Below are 18063 nucleotides of genomic sequence, written 5' to 3'. Positions count from 1 at the left end.
CCGGGGGCGCAGGCTCGATTGAAGAGATAAGGGACCACACCAGCTGCCTTCTCTCCTTGGGTCTGTCCAACGAAGCAAGAACTGAAGACGGGACTTGGACAGCCGGTCCCTGGCTCTCTGCTGCACAGAACCACACAACAGGGATGTGACAGGTCGTTTCCACATCCGGGAGCCTCGGCAGTGGGAGGGAAGGTGGGGGGGGCGGGATTGGGGGAGTGGGGCGGCCCTGTACGTTTGGGAAGATCATGGAGCTGTTGGCTTTTGTCTTCTTCACAGCTGCCCATGGTGTCGGCTGCAGTCCGTTTGGGGGATGGCAGAGATGACAGGGATGCTCTTGTTACTGCTGTGTGTCTCCCACTCTTCGGCCAGTGAGTGGGGCTTCTCCCGGGATGGCTTTGGTTGAACGTGTCACCTGGCTGAGTGGGGGGATCATCCGGGGCATGAACTTGTCCTGACTGCACAGAGAGGGACGCTGGAGGAATGTTGCACAGCTCTCTGCTCCGTGCAGCCCGCAGGGTGGTGGGAGCAGGCAGACGTGTGGGGTGTGGATGTAGGCCTTGGTGGCCTCAGGAGCCTCGTGAAAGGGGTGTCTTCAGGGGAGTGTGGAGAGGGCCATAGGCAGAAAAGGCATCCCTCCCTGCTCACAGCGCTGCCTGGCCCTTCTTGTGGCCTGGTCCCAGGTGCTGTCACAGCCACCAAAGCTGGCTTTGTCCACTGATTGGGGGTTAGATGGGAGACACAGAGAACCCCCACCTAGTGGGGGAACACTCCACCTAGCCTCAGACGTCTCCTCTTCAATGCCCCCCTTGCAGCCCCAGTGAGCCCAGAGCTTGCCCAGAAATCCACACAGAGGGCCCGGGCCCTCTCTCCTTCTTAAAAAAGTGACAGCCAAGGGACGCAGGGCCAACTTTCCACTCTCCGTTGGGTTTCCTCGTACATCCCGGCCTCCCAAGGGTTTGGGGAGGTCCAGTGAGCGAGCGGATTGAAACTGAAAAAGTTAAGTCACCACCCAGGCTTAGGTCCCTGCTGGGTTCAGAAGGACAGTCCCTGCCTCTCGCACACCACAGCTCACCAACATCCTAAGAGCGACTCAGGCTGAGCGTAGCCCACCTGTTCTTGGATGGTTCTGCGGCAATGCACGGCCTTGTGGATATCATCTCGTCAACAGTCAGCTCTGTCCGTGTTGGGGCGAAGTCCCCAAGCACAAGATGTTTGGTTGACACGAGGCTTTAACATGGCGGACGCCTCTCTGGCCCTCACATAACGGTAAAGGGCCGTGGCTATTGTACCTTCCACATGGGCCACGTGTGGACACAAAAGCAGAGGCCTTTAAAATGTAGGGATACACAATTGCTCAGGGCTGTTGGTGGCCTCTGGGACATTCCACCCTACGCTCACTTGCAAGAGAATGGGGAGTGGAAAAGAGTCAATACTTTCTTAGGGAAAGATATTTAAACTATGTGTAGTAGTAGGTCCCAGAAGGAAGGGGTCCTGGGGACCCTCAGAGGTCTCTGAGGTCTCTGGGCGACACTTGGAGAAGTGCTCAAGAACATGGAAGATTTCATATCTGTCTAGCACCTAGGTGCTCCCCCCCCCAGTTGCCATTGGAGTGAACTGCTCATGTCTCAGAGTGGGACCGTGTGCCATAGGGTCCCATGACTGCTTCTGGGGAAGCAGATCGCCAGGCCTGTGGAGCTGTCTCCGCTGGACTCGATCCTCTGTCCTTTCAGCTTAGCAGCTCAATGCATTAACCATGGCACTCCCGCCCCCAGGGGCTGACTCCCAAGGGTGCCATGGCTAGGGGTTCTCACCCGTGCTCTGACACGGTGGTCTCAGAGATACCACCAAGATCCTAGGGGTGGGGGGGATGGGGAAGATCCACCAGGACAAGGATTGGGGTGGTAGAAGGAAAGCCACCGGGCTGACAGGGCAGGAGGAGGGGCTGTCTTGAGGTCTGGCTTGGTGGTGGCGGCGGCCTCAGGCAGGCAACTGCTGAGCGGGCAGCAAGGCCCACGTTCCCTCTGCAGAGTGCGGCATCCAGAAAAGCTTACTCTCGGACATTCTCGAGGACACTGTGGTCCACAGCAAGATGTTCCCGTGGGTGGTGTCCCTACAGGATTCCCAGTACTCCCACCTGGCTTTCGGCTGCATCCTTAGTGAGTTCTGGATCCTCAGCAGCGCGTCCACCTTTCAGCACAGGCCAGTACCCCTGCCTTTGGGGGTGGGAGGCTGGAAAAAGTGGCTTCTTGGGTCCTGAGATCCCTAGTGGCCAAGGGGGGGTGGGTCGGGAGGGGGGCACAGCCTTATGATTTTTCTCTGCTGTGTAGACGATGGGCCACACAGCTGAAAAGCGGGATGAGGCGTCTTTCATTGTGTAGTTGATTTCTGGACTGGAAGCAACCCTATACACAGCTCACTGCTGTCCATCAAGTCGGTCAGACTCGGGGACCTATAGCGCAGGGTAGAACTGCCCCTGTGGGTTTCCAAGACTGCAACTCTTCACAGGCGCAGGAGAACCTCATCTTCCTCCCTCCGAGCGGCTGATGGTTTTGACTTTGAGGTTAGAAGCCCAACACATAACCACGACCCTTTAGGGCAGCGTAAAATTGCCCCACCCGTTTCCCAAGTTGGCCATCTCTTACAAAGGATTAAATTTAAAAACAAAAAGCCGTAAAGGTTTAAAAGGCAAAGCAGAAACCGCTGTGTAGAATCAATTCTGATGGAAGCAGCTGGTGGTTTAGCTGAGCGTTTTAACCCCTGTGCCACCAGGGCTCCTTCCATTCTCTTTTATTGGTGTGTGTGTGTGGGGGGGGAATTGGTTTGTTTCAATCGTGTCAGACTCGTGGAGGCATTAACTGACTGCTTGAGGCCCACATTGCCGCAGTGGGCTAAGTGTTGGGCTTCGAGCCGCAAGGCTGCTGAGGCCCCAGCTCCCCGGCTGCTGTGAGGGAGCGAGGTGAGCTTGGAAAGAGCTGTAGCCTCAGAACCACTCGGGAGCAGGTCTGCTCGGTTCCGTAGGGTTGTTTAGACGTCTCATTGACTGGACCGCAGTGATGGTTTTTTCAATAGGTGCGAAATCTCCTAATGCACTGCAGCCGACTTTGTCCTGCAGTCAGATCATCTCTCCTAAAAGACTGGCTGCCCTGGGGCCTTAGAGATCCTCCAGCCCCGAAATACAAGCATGCTTGAAGCTCAGTGAGATAGCTTAGTCCAGGGGTGGGGGGACGGGGAGACCCTGTGAGTAGGGTCCATGGGTGGTGCGAGCGGGCACTTGATGACCGGCTGAAGGTCACAGCCTTGGCCAATCAGCTCTAGTCCGCACATTTAGGGCTGTCACCAGCTAAGAGCCACTCGGTAACTCACGGCGACAGGAAGTGACTTAGGAAGACTTCCTCCTTCTCCGTCAAGCACTGATAAAACCGTAACCAGATAAAACCCCAAATCTATGGCCGTTGTCGAGCTGCCCCCTAGGACTGTCAAGGCTGCCCTCACCGACTAGACAGCCACCTCTTGCTCCTGCAGAGGGGCAGGTGGATTCAAAGGACCAACCTTATGGTTAGGAGACAGGGCTCTCACCACCGGTCCAGCAGGCTCAACGTTTACTAGGGAGCACTCATGGTCCAGGAATTTGAGTCTTCAAACTGCCTGGAGGGGCTTCAAAAAGTTGATGGGAAAAAAAATCCCCATTGTCTTTAAATTCCGTTTTTCCATTTTCTACTTTTCCGGGTGGTAGGGGCTTTGTTTGTTTGTTTTCTGACGTTGTTGATGCTTGTTTAGGCCGCGTGGTGATCTGTTCTGCTACGCGGAGGCTGCCTTCATGGCCTCATGTGTACCGTTCATGTGGCTAGTTCCTACAAAGAAATGGAAAAGGATTCTCTGTGTCTTTCCTGTCTAATCATAGATATAAAACTGTCGTAGGCTCGGAGAATGGAATGGAGACTTCTTCCATGAAAGGGCTTCTGGCTTTTTCTCCTCAGATTGTGCCCTTGTGAACACCATCACTCGCAGGAGAGATTTATAACTGTGAGATCTTCACCAGGGATGGCATGTTTTATCATTCTTAAGGGCCTTTACTTGTCTTGTCTAATGCTTTTTTTCCCTTTTGCTCTGAATTCATCAAGTTTGTTCGATGTGAAGTACGTGACTCTGTTTAACCTTTTTGATGGGAGGTTATGCTTTCAGTTTGTGATGCCTCGTATTTTTCTTTTTCCTGTCTGGCCTTTGTTTTGTAGTCCCCGACATATGAATAAACACACTTGGAGAGGGACATGTTTGTAGTTTTAGGTGGTGGTGCTAGGGGCCATCGTGTCTGCATCAACTCATGGTGACCACATGGCATTGCCCAGTCCAGGGCCAGCTTCCTGTTGCTCGGTACCCCGGAGTCCACCATTGTGGCCAATGGTCAAGGAGCGCCTTCTTCCGGCAATATTCTGTTGTGATTCAACAGGAAATGCTTCCGTGTACCCACTCACGGCCATCGAATTCTTTCCTGAATTGGGCGTCGAGGGTGTAAATCTTGAGGAGAGCAGCCAGCCTCATCTTCCTCCTGCAGAGTGGCTTCACCATCGATCCAGGGTTTCAATGTCTTCTAAGATGTGTAAAGTGCCTTTCTCTCTGGGCAGGCCTCGCCACTCCTCCTGTGGTCAGGTCAGAATTCCATCTTGTCACTTCATCTTTTTTTTAATTTATCGTTTTATTGGGCGCTCTTACAGATATTATCACAATCCATAAATCCATTGCATCAAGTGAACTTGGTCATTTCATCTTTTCTCTCTCCTTTCCCCCAATTTTGATAGATTACCCGAGTTTTACTGCTTATCCCTACCGGTTTATAATTGTACACCATTGTTACTTCAGATATTATCTGTAAATACTGTTTTACTTCTGGTTGTGAAAGGCAAGTGAGCCCTAGTAGTGTAGAGTTTATGAGTTGGGCAGCAGTTCGAGACTCCCAGATATTTTGTGAGAGAAAGAAGAGGCTTTCTACCCGGTAAAGGGACACGGTCTTCGAAATCCACAAGACAGTTCTACCCAGTCCTATGGGGTCACTATGAATGGGTACCAGCTTGAAGGCAGAGAGAGTTTTATAAAAGGTAAAAAAAGAAGAAGTATGCATTGCTTCCTGTTTTATTTATACCCTTTGATATGTCATCTGGTTATTATCAGGATTTGTAACATTTTCATTCAGATCTATAACTTGGGAAAAGTTTTCTTTTAATTGGACTCCAAAATTACAGTAGATTCCACACTTACTGATCCCCTCTGTGCTGGATGTTTTCATTCAACGCTAGCATCGGGTGAAGTTTGTCTCCATGTCATTCCTTAAAGGGCCCTCAAGAACTGTATTGCTCTGGTTTTGCCTATTCAAATAAAAAATAGTATAATGCTGTCCTTCAATCAGAGCGAGAGAGCCCTGGTGGCGTAGCAGTTATGCGTGCAGCTGCTAACCACAAGGTCTGCAGCTAGGAGCCACCGCTAGCTCCATGCGGCTTTCTGCTCTTGTAAAGAGGAACAGCCTCAGAAACTGACAGGCATAGTTCTGTCCTGACCTACCGGGTCACTGTGAGTCAACATCGACTCAACGGCAGTGAGTTTTACATCAGAGTGATCACTTAAGTATATGAGGGGTTACCAAAACCAAAACGGAAAAAAAGCTCCACTAGGCGGAGCTTTCTTAGTACGCATCTCCTGCTAGGTGAGCATTGAGCAACTCACTCTGAGTTAGTGCACTCAGTGGAGACACCTAGGAAGGTTCTCTCGTTGCAGTGAATTTTTTTCCTAAAAGCAATTTCGCTTCAACCTCGTTTTTTTGGTGATGGCTGATTTAAGAGAACAACGTGAAAGTTTGTTCCCTGCTCGGGGAAAATGCCGCACAAACTGTTGTGATGTTGAACCCAGCTTGCAAGCACAGCGCCATGGGACAAACTCAAGTGTACGAGTGGGTTTCTCATTTCAAAAAGGGCAAAATGTCAATTGATGATAAAGCTCATTCTGGATGTCCGTCAACTTCCTGAACAGATGGAAATGTTGACTCAGTGCACTTGGAGTTCGTTCCACCAGGTCAGGCGGTTAATCAAGCTTTCTCTTCAGAGGTTCTGAAAAGATAGCATAACAGTGTGCAACAAAAAAGCCTGATTTGTGGCAGATGGGGACTGGCTTTGCCACCACCATAATGTACCTGCTCACATAGCCATCTCAGTGCGCCAGGTTTTGGCAAAATACAGCATGTCTTTCTTGCCCCACACACCTGACTTACCTGACCTCGTTCCATGCAACTTCATTTTGTTCCCGCGAATGCAGAGGGACACAAAAGGAGAGCGATTTGAAGAGGTGCAGAAAAAACGAGGGAGATATTTTCAGTCATCTAAACAGATGAGTTTGAAAAATATTTACAAGAATGGAATTGCAGATTTGACAAATTTATTAAGTGTAATGGAGAGTCCTTTGAAGGTGATAAGGTTGTTTTGTTTTTTTAAAAATTAAATACATAGCTTTTGGGGGGAAAATTCTGTTTTTTGGAGGTACCCCCTTGTAGAATCCATGGCTCGCACCTTCTTTTCTTGAGGACAGTATAGTATCACCCCTTGGCTTTGGTTATTACACTTTGCTGAGACCATTGATTTTCCCCTACTAGAAAGAGGGACAAAAGCCCACCGCCTTTGAATCTGTTCCAGCTCATAACGAGCCTCCCTAGGATTTTGGAGGCTGCAGATCTTTGTGGGAGAAGATGATGATGTTGGGTGTCAGCCAGTTGGTTCTGACTCATAGCGACGCTTTGTAAAACAGACGGAAACCCAGCTCTGCCCTGTGCCATTCTGACCATGGTTGTCACGTTTGAGCCCGCTTTTGCAGCCACTGTGCCAATCCATCCGCCAAAGGTCCTCCTCCTTTTCACTGTCCCTTCACCGTACGAAGCAGGATGTCCTTCTCTAGGGAACAGTCTCTCCTGTTGACATGTCTAAAGCACATGAGACGAAGTCTCCCCTTCCTTGCTTCCAAGGAGCTGTACCTCTTCCAAGATAGTCTGTCTGTTCTTTGGGCAGCAGATTTTCCCAATGCAGTATGTTGTCTGATGTCTTGACTCATGATTTTATGACCGTTGACTGTGGATCCAAGCAAGATGAAATCCTTGACACCTTCCAATCTGTTCCCCATTTATTATGATGTTATTTATTGGTTGAGTTGTGAACAGATTGCCGCATCTTACTCCATCGACAGCTGGTGGCGAGAACCACCAACCTTGCTTGAGGTTAGCAGTCAGTGCTACCAGCACTAGAAGATGACTGATTTATATCAACTACCCCAGAATCCTGTTTGAGAGTGCCTTTTACACTTACAAGTTCCCTGGGTTGGACAATGAATTATATGACTTCATGATGACCTCATCTTTTTTTTTTAATTGGGATGCCCACGGATTCTTTCTTTGTCACTGCTGTGCTGGGTTGCTTCCATTTGCCCCTTCAGATCCACACTCTACCCTTTCTCCCCTGTTCTGTGTACTGGGAGACCGAGCTGTGTGCGTTACATCAATGAGTCTATGACCAGTGGCAGGAAGGGAGGAGGGGCCAGGTATCTGACTCTCTGCAGGCATACTGTGGACGGGTTCCTTCTCCAGCTAACTGGCTCTCTACACAGCTCCATCAAACCCTTCCCCGTCTTCGCCTGGACCGCAGAGGCGGCCTCAGCACCAGGCTGTTGTTAGTCCCAAGGTGCTGCATCTGCTTGTGGCTTTTCTACCTTCTGCCCAGACCTTTGTGAAGAGCCCGTTTTAATTAACGCTCCTTAAGTGTCCTCATGTGGCGACTCACCCGCTCGCTGCAGGGAACTTGACTAGGATGTGTCTTGGTGCTGATCACTGTCATTTTTATTCCTGAAAACAGGGAGTACTCTTCCAAACCCCAGAGCTAAGTCTCATAGCGGGTCTGGAAAGCTCGACGTGGTGTCTGTGGAGTCTGAGGTTTTTATACATTCTCGCTTTAAAAAGATACAGATATATATCCATCCTGCTGTATTATTTCATGTACAGCCTGGGTGCTATGTTGGTTCTTTTTTAACAGTCATGTGCCATTTGGGGAGGGGGTGTTCTCTCCTACCTTTGAACAATATTTGCTCCTTTCCATCTGATTCTGGCCACTTCTCTCCATGTGCCTGATTGGTTTCTGTAGTCTCACCCCGGCTTTGTGTGACTTCCCCTTGAGCCTTCATCCCTGGGCTGGGTTTCTTGCTGTCCCTCTCGCTTCTTGGCTGAGCAACGTGCCTGCTGGCCCTTTGCTGCACCCTCTCTGACGCCCTGCCTCCTGCTGGCCTTCACACCCCAGGCAGCCCTGCTTCTGAGTGCCAGGGTGGGTTTCCCAGCGTCTCCGCGTTTTCCGATGCCTGCTTTTGTGTCTCCTCCAGACTCGCTGGGTGGTTTCTCAGAGCACCCGAGGAAAGCACTCAACTGAGCTCCATCGTTAGCAAAATGTGCATTTCTCTGCAGTGAATTTCCACAGGCTAGAGAGATGGGAAAATGCTGATGTTGAAGTATTAGATGCCAAAGGCAAGAGTCAGGAGTACATTTTTTTAAGAGTACATATTTAGTATGATCACGACCAAGGAAACACCAAACCCAAACAAAACAACCAAACTGAAGCATCACATTAGAAGGTCCTGGAGAGAATGGGAGGAAATGTGGGACAAAATTCATGATCCTAAAAGAGACCAGGCTTACTGGATGGACAGAGACTGGTGGAACTGCCAAGACTATGAGGCTCCAGTCACCCTTCAGGTCAAGAACCGAACTCTAACCCAGATTCAAGATTCAAAGGGCAGCATTTACCCAAGGACAAAGTATAGCTTTGGAAGGAGGGATGGAAACAGGAACCCCAGGGAGGAAGTGAGATGTGCAATGATCGACTGAGGGGACAGCAGCGGTGAGCTGAAACAAACCGGTCCACACTGTTGGATACAAAACAGACGGTCTTAGCTGCAAGCATTCCCATGATTCACAAGAAAAAGTTCAACACTTAGGTGGGGGGTTGGGGGCGCTGAGGGTCAACAGGGACGTGTTAACAGATTCTCTTTGGGCCGTGTAGCAAATGGTAATAAGACAGAAGACTCCTCACGATGTCTAAGGGCTCACAAGAAGGGCACATACCTGGGCTTCAGGGATTTCCTGGAGGCTGGGTCTGAAAGGGTGAGTACAAACCAGGGAAGAGTTGGAAAAGCCTTCCAGGCCAAGGACTAGTCGCTGTGACAACAGGGAGGTAGGAAGCCCCCTCTCTGCCTTGGTTTCTCAAGCTTTGCTTGCTCTCTTTCCAGGAAGAACGTGGTCGTTCTAGTTGGTATAGCTAACATGGACGCCAGAAAGAGAGGCCACACAGAGTATCCAGTCAATACCATTATCCTCCATGAGGCCTTTAATAACCACTCCATGAGAAACAACATAGCCCTCCTGAAGACAGACTCGCCGATGCAGTTCAACGACCTGGTCCAGCCCATCTGCTTCCTCAGCAGGAGGCTGCATAACCCACCAACCTTTCGGACCTGCTGGGTGGCAGGATGGAACCCCACCTCTGCAGTTAATGCCTTCTCCTAGAGGAAGCTGTGTGTGTGCTAGCAGTGGGGTGACCCAGAGGAGCAGTTGTAGGGTCTCTCTTAGTCATTCGGCTCAGGGGAGGGGCGAGAGTTGGGCTGGAGCCCTTTCCCGTTTGGTTTTTCGTTGAAGACGCCCAGTGCTTGACCTATCTGTGGCCATTCTTACCTTGGACCCTTTCCCCTCTAGCTGTTTACTGAAACTGGAAGTTCACAGGCAGAGGACAGCCAGGGCCGAATGCCAGGTCATGGAGGAGTGAGGGGGCATTATTCACTGAACAGGGGTGGCTTGTTCTCTCATCTAAGCCATCTTTATTTTTTGAGGGGGTGTGTGTGTCTGTGTCTGTCTGTGTGTGTGTGTGCGCGCGCGTGTGCGTGCGTGTGTGTGTATGTGTTTAGTTTTCGCTTGTTTGTTAATTTGGGGCCGGGGGCGGAAATTGGTAGGTGTGGAGGCAGAAGAAGTTGGTCCTCTGTCTGTTTTCCTATTCAAGTCCACAGCAAAGGTGGTTTCCAGTAGGAACTCATAGGTTCGGGTTTCTATGAGGAAAGGGCATTTCCTACTTGGCAGCTGGGGGGACATTGCGTGTCTTCTTGGGAACCATTCCTAAACTCTCCTTTGCCTGGTCCAGACAGGAGAGCACATGACGATGAGTGTGCTGAGGAAAATGGCTGTGAAAAGCGTGAAATCGTGCCCCCTAAGCCAGCTTCCAGAAACAGCCTGCTGCACTCACAAAGAGGAGAAAGTGGAGAACATCTGCTTGGTAAGGATGTGATGGAGGAGAAGGGAAAGGCAGGGTGTGCGCTTTGGGCACTGCAGCGTGAGCCCTGGGACTCTCCCTGGCTGGCCGTGAGCGCCCTGAAGGTAGAGACCACCCTGTGGGACTCCCCTTGGTCTCTGGTGGGGGGGGGGTGAGTAGGGCTTGGCAGTTAGCAAGTGCTCAATAAAACTCTACTGAAAGGACTAACTAGTCGCCATTTTCAGTGTGATGTGGTTCAGCAAGGCTAAGTCATCGGTATTTTAAAGCTAGCTACATATATGGACGTGTGAGCCCTAGCCACACAGACAGAATGCTTTGAGCAAGACTACCATGTGGGGGGGGGTCACCACATTGAACCTGGATTACCACCCCCCCACCCAGGCTGAGGCTTGTCAGTTACTAGGGGTTATTCGAGTTAGGAAGCCAGTGAGACAGATGTGGCTATCTTGCTAGCTGAAGAAAAATGCATAAAATATGCACGAAGCCTTAGTCTAAGCCTCTTGCGTCTGTACCTGGAGAACGTATGGCTTGCCAGGTCACATAGTTGATAGATGTTAGAAAAGAGACTGGGGAAAAGTCTAGTGCGTTTCTAAGCATCGCTTCATTCTTCTACTCTAAAAGTGTCTCTCTAAGATGCTCGTCAGCTTGTGGTTGGAAGGTGCCGTCACGCTGGCTCTGACCCATAGTGACCCTCTTCGCAACAGAACGAAGCTGCCCGTTCCTGCACTACCCTTACACGGGTTCCTGTGCCTGAGCCCCATTAGCAGCCACTGTGTCGGGCATCTCCTTGAGGGCCTCCCTTTGGCAAGCTGCCCCTCTGCTTTACCAAACATGATGTCCCGCTGCAGGGCTGGTCTCCTGATAACCTGGCCAAAGGACATAGAGATGAAGTCTTGCCATCCTTGCCTCCAAGGGAGCACTCTGGCCATACTTGTTCCAAGATAGATTTGTGTGTCCTTTTGGCAATCCATGGTACTTTCAATACTCTCTGCTAGCACCACAATTCAAATGCACCGAATATTCTTCAGGCTTCCTTCTTCAATGTCCAACTTTCACATGCAATTGAAAACACCATGACTGAGTCAGGCGCACCCATAGTCCTCAAAGTAATATCCTTGCTTTTCAACACCTGTAAGAGACCTTATGCAGCAGATTTTTACCCAATACATCAATGCATCTTTCGATGTCTTGACTGCGGCTTCCATGAGCATTGATTGTGGATCCAAGCAAGATGCAATCCAAGACAACTTCAATCTTTTCTCCATTGATCATGATGGTACCTATTGGTCCAGTTGTGAAGATTTTGATCTTCTTTGAGTTGTAATTCATACTGAAGGCTGCCATCCTTGATCTTCATCAGCAAGTGCTTCAAGTCCTCACTTAATGAGTCTTCTTCCAACCCATACTCTTCTGCATCTAATCCACCCTCGCTGACAATTTGCTGAACATACAGATTGAATGAGTATGGTGAGAGGATACAACCCTGACACACCCCTTTCTTGATTTTAAGACTTGCAGTAGTCCTTTGTTCTGTCCCCACAACTGCCTCTTGATCCATGTACAAGTTCTGCATGAGCACAATGAAGTATTCCGAAATTCCCATTCTTCTCAAGGTTATCCATAGTTTGTTATGATCTACACAGTCGAATGCCTTTGAATAGTCAAGCACAAGTAAACACCTTTCCGGTATTCTCTGCACCGAGCCATCAGCAAACGGTAGTACTGGTTCCACATCCTCTTGTGAATCCAGCGGGAAACTCTGGCCACTCCCTGTCAGTGAGCTACTGCAACCATTATTGGATGAGCTTCTGAAAATGTTTATTTGCATGTGCTATCAATGATATTGTTCTATAATTTGAGCATTCTTTTAGGTCACCTTTCTTTGGAATGGGTGCAACTATGGATCTCTTCCAGTCAGTTGGCCAAGTAGCTGTCTCCCAAATGTCCTGGCATAGCTAGTGAGTGCTTCCAGTGCTTCATCAGCTTGTTGAAACATTTGCTTGGCATTCCATCCATTCCTGGAGCCTTGTTTTTTGATGGCATGTCTCCTAGTTCTTTGGGGGACAGTGACTCTGTATATTCTTTCCATCTTTTGTTGATGCTTCCTACATCATTCAATATTTTGACAATAGAAGCTAATCTCTTGCCCTTTAACTAACCTTCAGAACTACTGAGGATCTAGAAGGGCATGGTATTTTCAAGGGAGGGAAAAGGTGTCGATAATTTTTATGAAAAAGTCATTTCATCCCTCAACCATGGAGTGCTGCCTCTCCTGAGTCAACCCTTCTGAAGTTCCTCCAACATTCACTCGAGTAGGGGCCTGGACCCCTACCTGGTCCAGCGTCTCAACAGCTTCTCAAATCAGACAAAGCCTGTTGTCAGTGAGACCATTTCAGGTCATCTCACCACTGTAGGACAGGGTAGAGCTGCCGCCTCGGGTTCCCTGGACGGACGCCCGGATCCACATCTTTCTCCCTGGAGCCGCTGGTGGGGTCAAACCAGCAAGTTTTCTGATTGCAGCCACTGTACTCCTGGGCTCCTTGAGTCAGACTAGTTAAATTCAGTAGATGTGGCCATTCAATCAAATTGTGACATCAACCATTCCCTCAGCATGATAACTAAATTTCATCAGCTCTAAGGTGCCCACGTCAATTGTGGGATCAACTGTCATTTTAGAGATTCTCCAGACAGAAAGAAATGCTGCCACTTAAGAACTCGATAGCTCATGAAAAGACACATTCCAATTTCAAAGATGCTTTAAAATTTTAAGTGTATCTTAGGCTCAGCTGAATAAGGTGTTTATATACTCATCAGTGTTTCCTAAAGTGGGGCTACCACACCCTGATGGGGGGGCTCTGCACCGATCCAGAGGGGCAGGCTGCAGAAGCAGATACCTCTACTTTATCTTGGATTACCAGCTATAGTGCATACGCTCTTAATTGCCAGGGGGTGCTAGTAATTTTTCTGAGAAGGGGGCAGTAGGCCAACTAAGTTTGGGAACCTGTGCTCTAACGTCTAAACGACAGCCTTTTAAAAATCTCCCTGCAAAGTTCAGATGGGTTTGTAGCCACTGTGCCCCTGTAGCTGTTTCTCAGCTTTTGAACAGTTGTGCTTGAGAACCGCCTCAGATGAAAGCACGGTGACCTCTTTACCCAGAATTCTCCTCTGTCAGAGGTGCAGAGTTGTGTCCAGCTCCCCAGGGGTCCTCAAAGCCAGCAAACTCACTATCTGCCTGGTGCAGTGGTTCTTAATCTTCCTAACGCCTCAACCCTTTCATACAGTTCCTCATGTGGTGGTGACCCACCCCCAACCATAACATTATTTTCGTTGCTACTTCATCACTGTCATTTTGCTGCTGTTATGAATTGGGCAACCCCCGTGAAAGGGTTGTTCGACCCCCCCAAAAGGGTCATGACCCATAGGTTGAGAACCGCTGGCCTAGTGCGTCTGTCCAGAAATCATCAAAGGTAGAGCCACTCTGAACACCTCCCCCTACCCCCCCACCAAAACAACTGTTAGGGATTTTGCCACGTCTAAAGGGAAAAGATGATGTCATGAGAGCTCCCCTCCCTTGGGAGCTGCCACCTGGTACCTTTTGTGTCTCTGGCTGATTGCACTTGGAAGCCTCAGCCCCATGAGGGCCCGCATGAGAAGTGCCAAAGCAGTGTTCTTCCTCCGGTTGGGGCGGGGGGGGGGGGGTACAAATTGCAAAACTGTGCAATAGCCAGGATGTCCCCCACACAGCCATTCATTAATCTGTTTGTTCTAAATTTCATTACCACCCCCCTCCTCCAAGTTATAAGGGCACATTTTAAAACAAGGTGGGGCTGGGACTGGTGACGGCGCCACACCATTCTGGCCAGAGAGCTTCTTTCTCTGCGCAAGAAGGAGCCTGCTTCACCAGAACATCATAAAAAAAAAAAAAAAAAAAAAAAAACCCTGGCGCTTGCCAACGGGGTGCTGGCTCATGACAACCTTTCTGCGCAGAGTGGCGCAGGGTTTGGAGGCTGTGACCTTCCGCGGTCACCTTTCCTAAGAGTCCAGCACCTAACTGCTAGCCCTGCCCCGCAAGGCTAGCCAGCCAGATCTCCCGCACCAAGTCTCCTCACTCTGCTGCCGCTGCTGCTGCCGCTGCTGGGCAGCAAGGGGGAGACTAGGACAGGATGCGCAGCTGAAAGGCTCAAGATAGCATCCTCCAACATCTAACGCTCGGTGCAGATGCCACGGCCTTGGCCTTGGCCGTCTGAGCAGTGCCAGATGCCCCAACCAGCAAGGTAAGCATGGCCTTATTTGTGCTTACTAGACTGCAGTGAACCAATGTGCATTCCCCCACCCCCACGTCAGAGAATCTGCAGCCAGGTCTGGCAGGCAGCCGTCTCTCTCCCAGCCCCGCAGCACCTTAAAGGCCTCTTTTCAAAGCACACAGTCCCCAGGGGTGGGACAGAGCGCTGTCAACATAGCCCGGGCTTACTTGTGCTTCCTTACCAACCTGTAGCGAATAGTTTTACCTGTCTTTTTGGAATTGTGGCAAGTGTTTTGTTCACCCAAAAAAAAAAAAAAACTTAGGGAAAAACCAAAACACGTAACTGTTCGCGGCAGATTATTAGACACAAGGAAGCCTGTGCTTACTTGCTTCCGGGGTGATCCGCCCAGCTTCTGTGGGATCACCAGGCATTGCTGCAGCTGTGCCTCCCTGCTTCCATGCTCTGCAGGACTGCTACCCTCCAACCCCATCTGCCTTCCTCAGAAAGAGGGAACTGCAGAAAGACCGGAGGCCCAGGCCTTAGCACAGGCAGGGGCCAAGGCGGCCACTCTTGGCTGTTTCTGCTGCCTCTGCACTCCCTCTGGGCCCCTGTCCAAACAGGCGGGAGCTACATAGGGTGGTGAAGCTCTTCCAGCCAGCAAGCTGCACTGGAGACAAAGGTCCTTTCCGTGGGCCGTCTGGAAGGGACACTCTCTGTAACTGGGTCTCGTGTGTGCAAAGGTCTCTGGGTGGTTCAAGTGGTTTGTGTTCCGAATCCTTGGCCGATTAGCAGTTTGAAGATGAACTCAAGAAATAAAAAATTAAAAGGTGAGGGGGGCACCCCCTTCCAGGGGGATGAACAACAGAAACAATGGGGGAAGGGAGACAGCAGTGGGTATAAGATATGCAAATGATAATAATAATTTACAATGTATCAAGGGGTCATGAGGGTGGGGGGATAGGGGGGAGGGAAGTAAAAAAAGAGGAGCTGATACCAAGGGCTCAATAGAAAGTAAGTGTTTAGAAAATAATGATGGCAACATATGTACAAATATGCTTGATACAATTGATGTCTGGATTGTTATAAGAGCTATAAGAGCCTCCAACAAAATGTTCTTTTAATATAAAAAAAACCCCTCTCTTCCATCAAGATGATGCTGACTCATAGTGACCATCTAGGACAGGGAAGAGCTGCCCCTGTGGGCTTCTCAGACTGTCAATCTCGATGGGAATAGAAAGCCTCATCTTCTGCAGAGTGGCTGGTGGTTTTGAATCGCTGAATTTGCAGTTAGCAGCCCCCCGTGCCACTAGGGAGAATGATGAGGCTTTCTGTTCCCATAAAGAGAAAGAGTCTTAGAAACCCACAGGGGCAGTTCTGCACTGGCTAGCAGAGTCGATCTGGGTCGGAAGGGACTCGGGGGCAGTGTGTTTGGCGTTAGGAACCTTTGGGGGGGGGGGATGTTCCGTAGGTGCGCAGTGCTCTGAATGTGCGTGTGGGCAGCAATGGTTTGTACCTCCACTAAGGGGGAGCCCTGGTAGTGCAGGGGTTAAGTCTGAACCCACCGACCCACCCACTCTTGAGCAAGATGCGGCAGTCTGCTTCTGGGAAGGTTATAGTCTTGTCAACCCTGGGGGCAGTTCCACAGTGGGGGGAGAGGAGTTGGAATCAACTCTACAGTAATAGGTTTACCCCCACTCTAGCCAGCCCGGGGTCACAGAGTCTCCTAAGCTACGCTTCGGCCCACTCACTGTCAGGGAGAATTCCAGGGAGCTGGGAGGCCAGGAGCAGGGCCAAGGCCGGCAAGCAGGTGGAGTAACAGGTGGCAAGCTGTGGATCTGCCCAGAAGCTTGGCTCTGATGCCACAGGTCTGGGCGTGGGAGGGAGCAGCTTCTTCTAAGGCTGGGCCCAGGTAGAGACCAGAAGGGAGGGGGCCGTCATCCCAGGCTGGAAAGGGCAGATCCAGTAGCCTCACTCTGGGGAGGGAGGAATCGAAGGAGGAGGAAGGACCCAGTGAAGGTTTTGGAAGGAAGGAAGTGAGGAAATGAAATGCAAACTGCAGAGATCCATACATAACGTGAATAAAAAGGAAAAGGCCGTGCTATTGGAACTTGTAGGGGCTGTTGCCTATTCCTTGATTTAAAATAACCAAAAACCAAACTCACTGCCACGGGGGTCAATTCCCATGCCATCACAGCTCAACATAAGGGGTCCAACCTGTCACTCTCTTCGGGAGCAGCCAGGCTCATCTTCCTCCCGAAGAACGGCCCATAGGCTTGAACTGCCGACCTTAAAGTTAGCAGCTCATCGCCTAACCCACAGCGCCCATTCCCCGGGGAGAATCCAGGTTAGACATGTCTAATGGTACCAGGCTATCTTGCCAAATTTGCTTCCCCATTATTTTCCTTGTGTACCCAGCAGCACAAGGATCTATTTTTTTTTTTAAAGCAGCAGCAGCAGCCAGTGTTTCTAAGACCTGAAGCCTTCTGTCCTTTGTCACAGGGGGACCCAGGAAACCCAGTGATCTGCGAGCTGCTGCAACAGGACCTGTGGGTCCTCAGAGGGGTCCTCAATGAAGGCGGTGAGCAATGCACGGGCCCGTTTGTATACACCAGGGTAGAACACTACAGCGACTGGATCTTGGAGGAGTCTGACAGGGTCGGCCCCAGCCTCAATTCCCTCCAGCACTGGGAGAAGCTGGCCCTGCCCTCCATGGATCTGAAGAACATCAAGCTACAGAGGACACATGCTGTCCACCCTGGGAGGTTTCACGTGCACCACCATAAACCAGGCTGGCATGCTAGTCATTTTCTGCCAGGAAAACACTCTAGAAACAATCTCTACTTTCGTCCACCGGGCCTGAGGGAGGCAGGCCGGACCTCGGAGTTAGCCATTCAGCCGATGTACTATGACTACTATGGTGGGGGTTCAGGGGAAGGGGGCACCATCTCAGGCCGCAACGGCTGCCATCGGCCCCGAGGCACCATGTTGCTTTGCCTCCTGCTGCTTCTCCTTTGCAGTGGGACCTAAGCTAGGACCCGACCCACCCACCTTGGGATGCCAGGTGCCAGGTCCTCACCAGGCTGTGTGGAGGATGCCTAATTTTGTCTGTTTGACAGTCGCACCTCTGGGTGGCCACGGGCACATACTGGGCTGCCCCGCCACCCCACCCCACTTCTTTCCCATCCCACACGCGGGAAAGTCGCCTCCGTTTGTGCTTGTGAACTAAATGTGGGCTGACAAGTGTCGAACCATTGGCGTGTGCCCTGTGATTCTTTCCAGACTGACGTTTCGCCGGGGCCGGCCTGTGAACGCTCTGCATGGGCAGCTGTGGCCCGGGGGACAGCGTGGGGGGTGATGGGCAGCCTGGCTGGAGAAGTGGGGGAACCAATCAGCCCAGAGAGCAGTGAGGGGACCCCATGACTCGAAAAGAACCAATTACTTTAATAGGTCACTTTGCAGGGGCTGCAGTTGTGGCCCAGGGCCCGGTC

The 18063-nt window shown here is 50.6% G+C and overlaps 1 protein-coding gene across 1 annotated transcript; it reads left to right on the top strand.

The window, feature by feature from the left end:
- The first annotated feature begins 282 nt into the window (after nt 1-282).
- PRSS54 (serine protease 54) lies at nt 283-17865 on the top strand. The gene is given in 6 exon segments (XM_075537625.1): nt 283-318; nt 320-368; nt 2028-2199; nt 9301-9559; nt 10203-10334; nt 17075-17865. Coding segments are annotated over 6 exon segments (1176 nt in total). The 3' UTR covers nt 17603-17865.
- The last annotated feature ends 198 nt before the right edge of the window (nt 17866-18063 follow it).

This window comes from Tenrec ecaudatus, chromosome 18 (genome assembly GCF_050624435.1).
Source record: "Tenrec ecaudatus isolate mTenEca1 chromosome 18, mTenEca1.hap1, whole genome shotgun sequence".
Lineage (NCBI taxonomy): Eukaryota > Metazoa > Chordata > Mammalia > Afrosoricida > Tenrecidae > Tenrec > Tenrec ecaudatus.
This window is presented reverse-complemented; position numbering and strand designations above follow the sequence as displayed.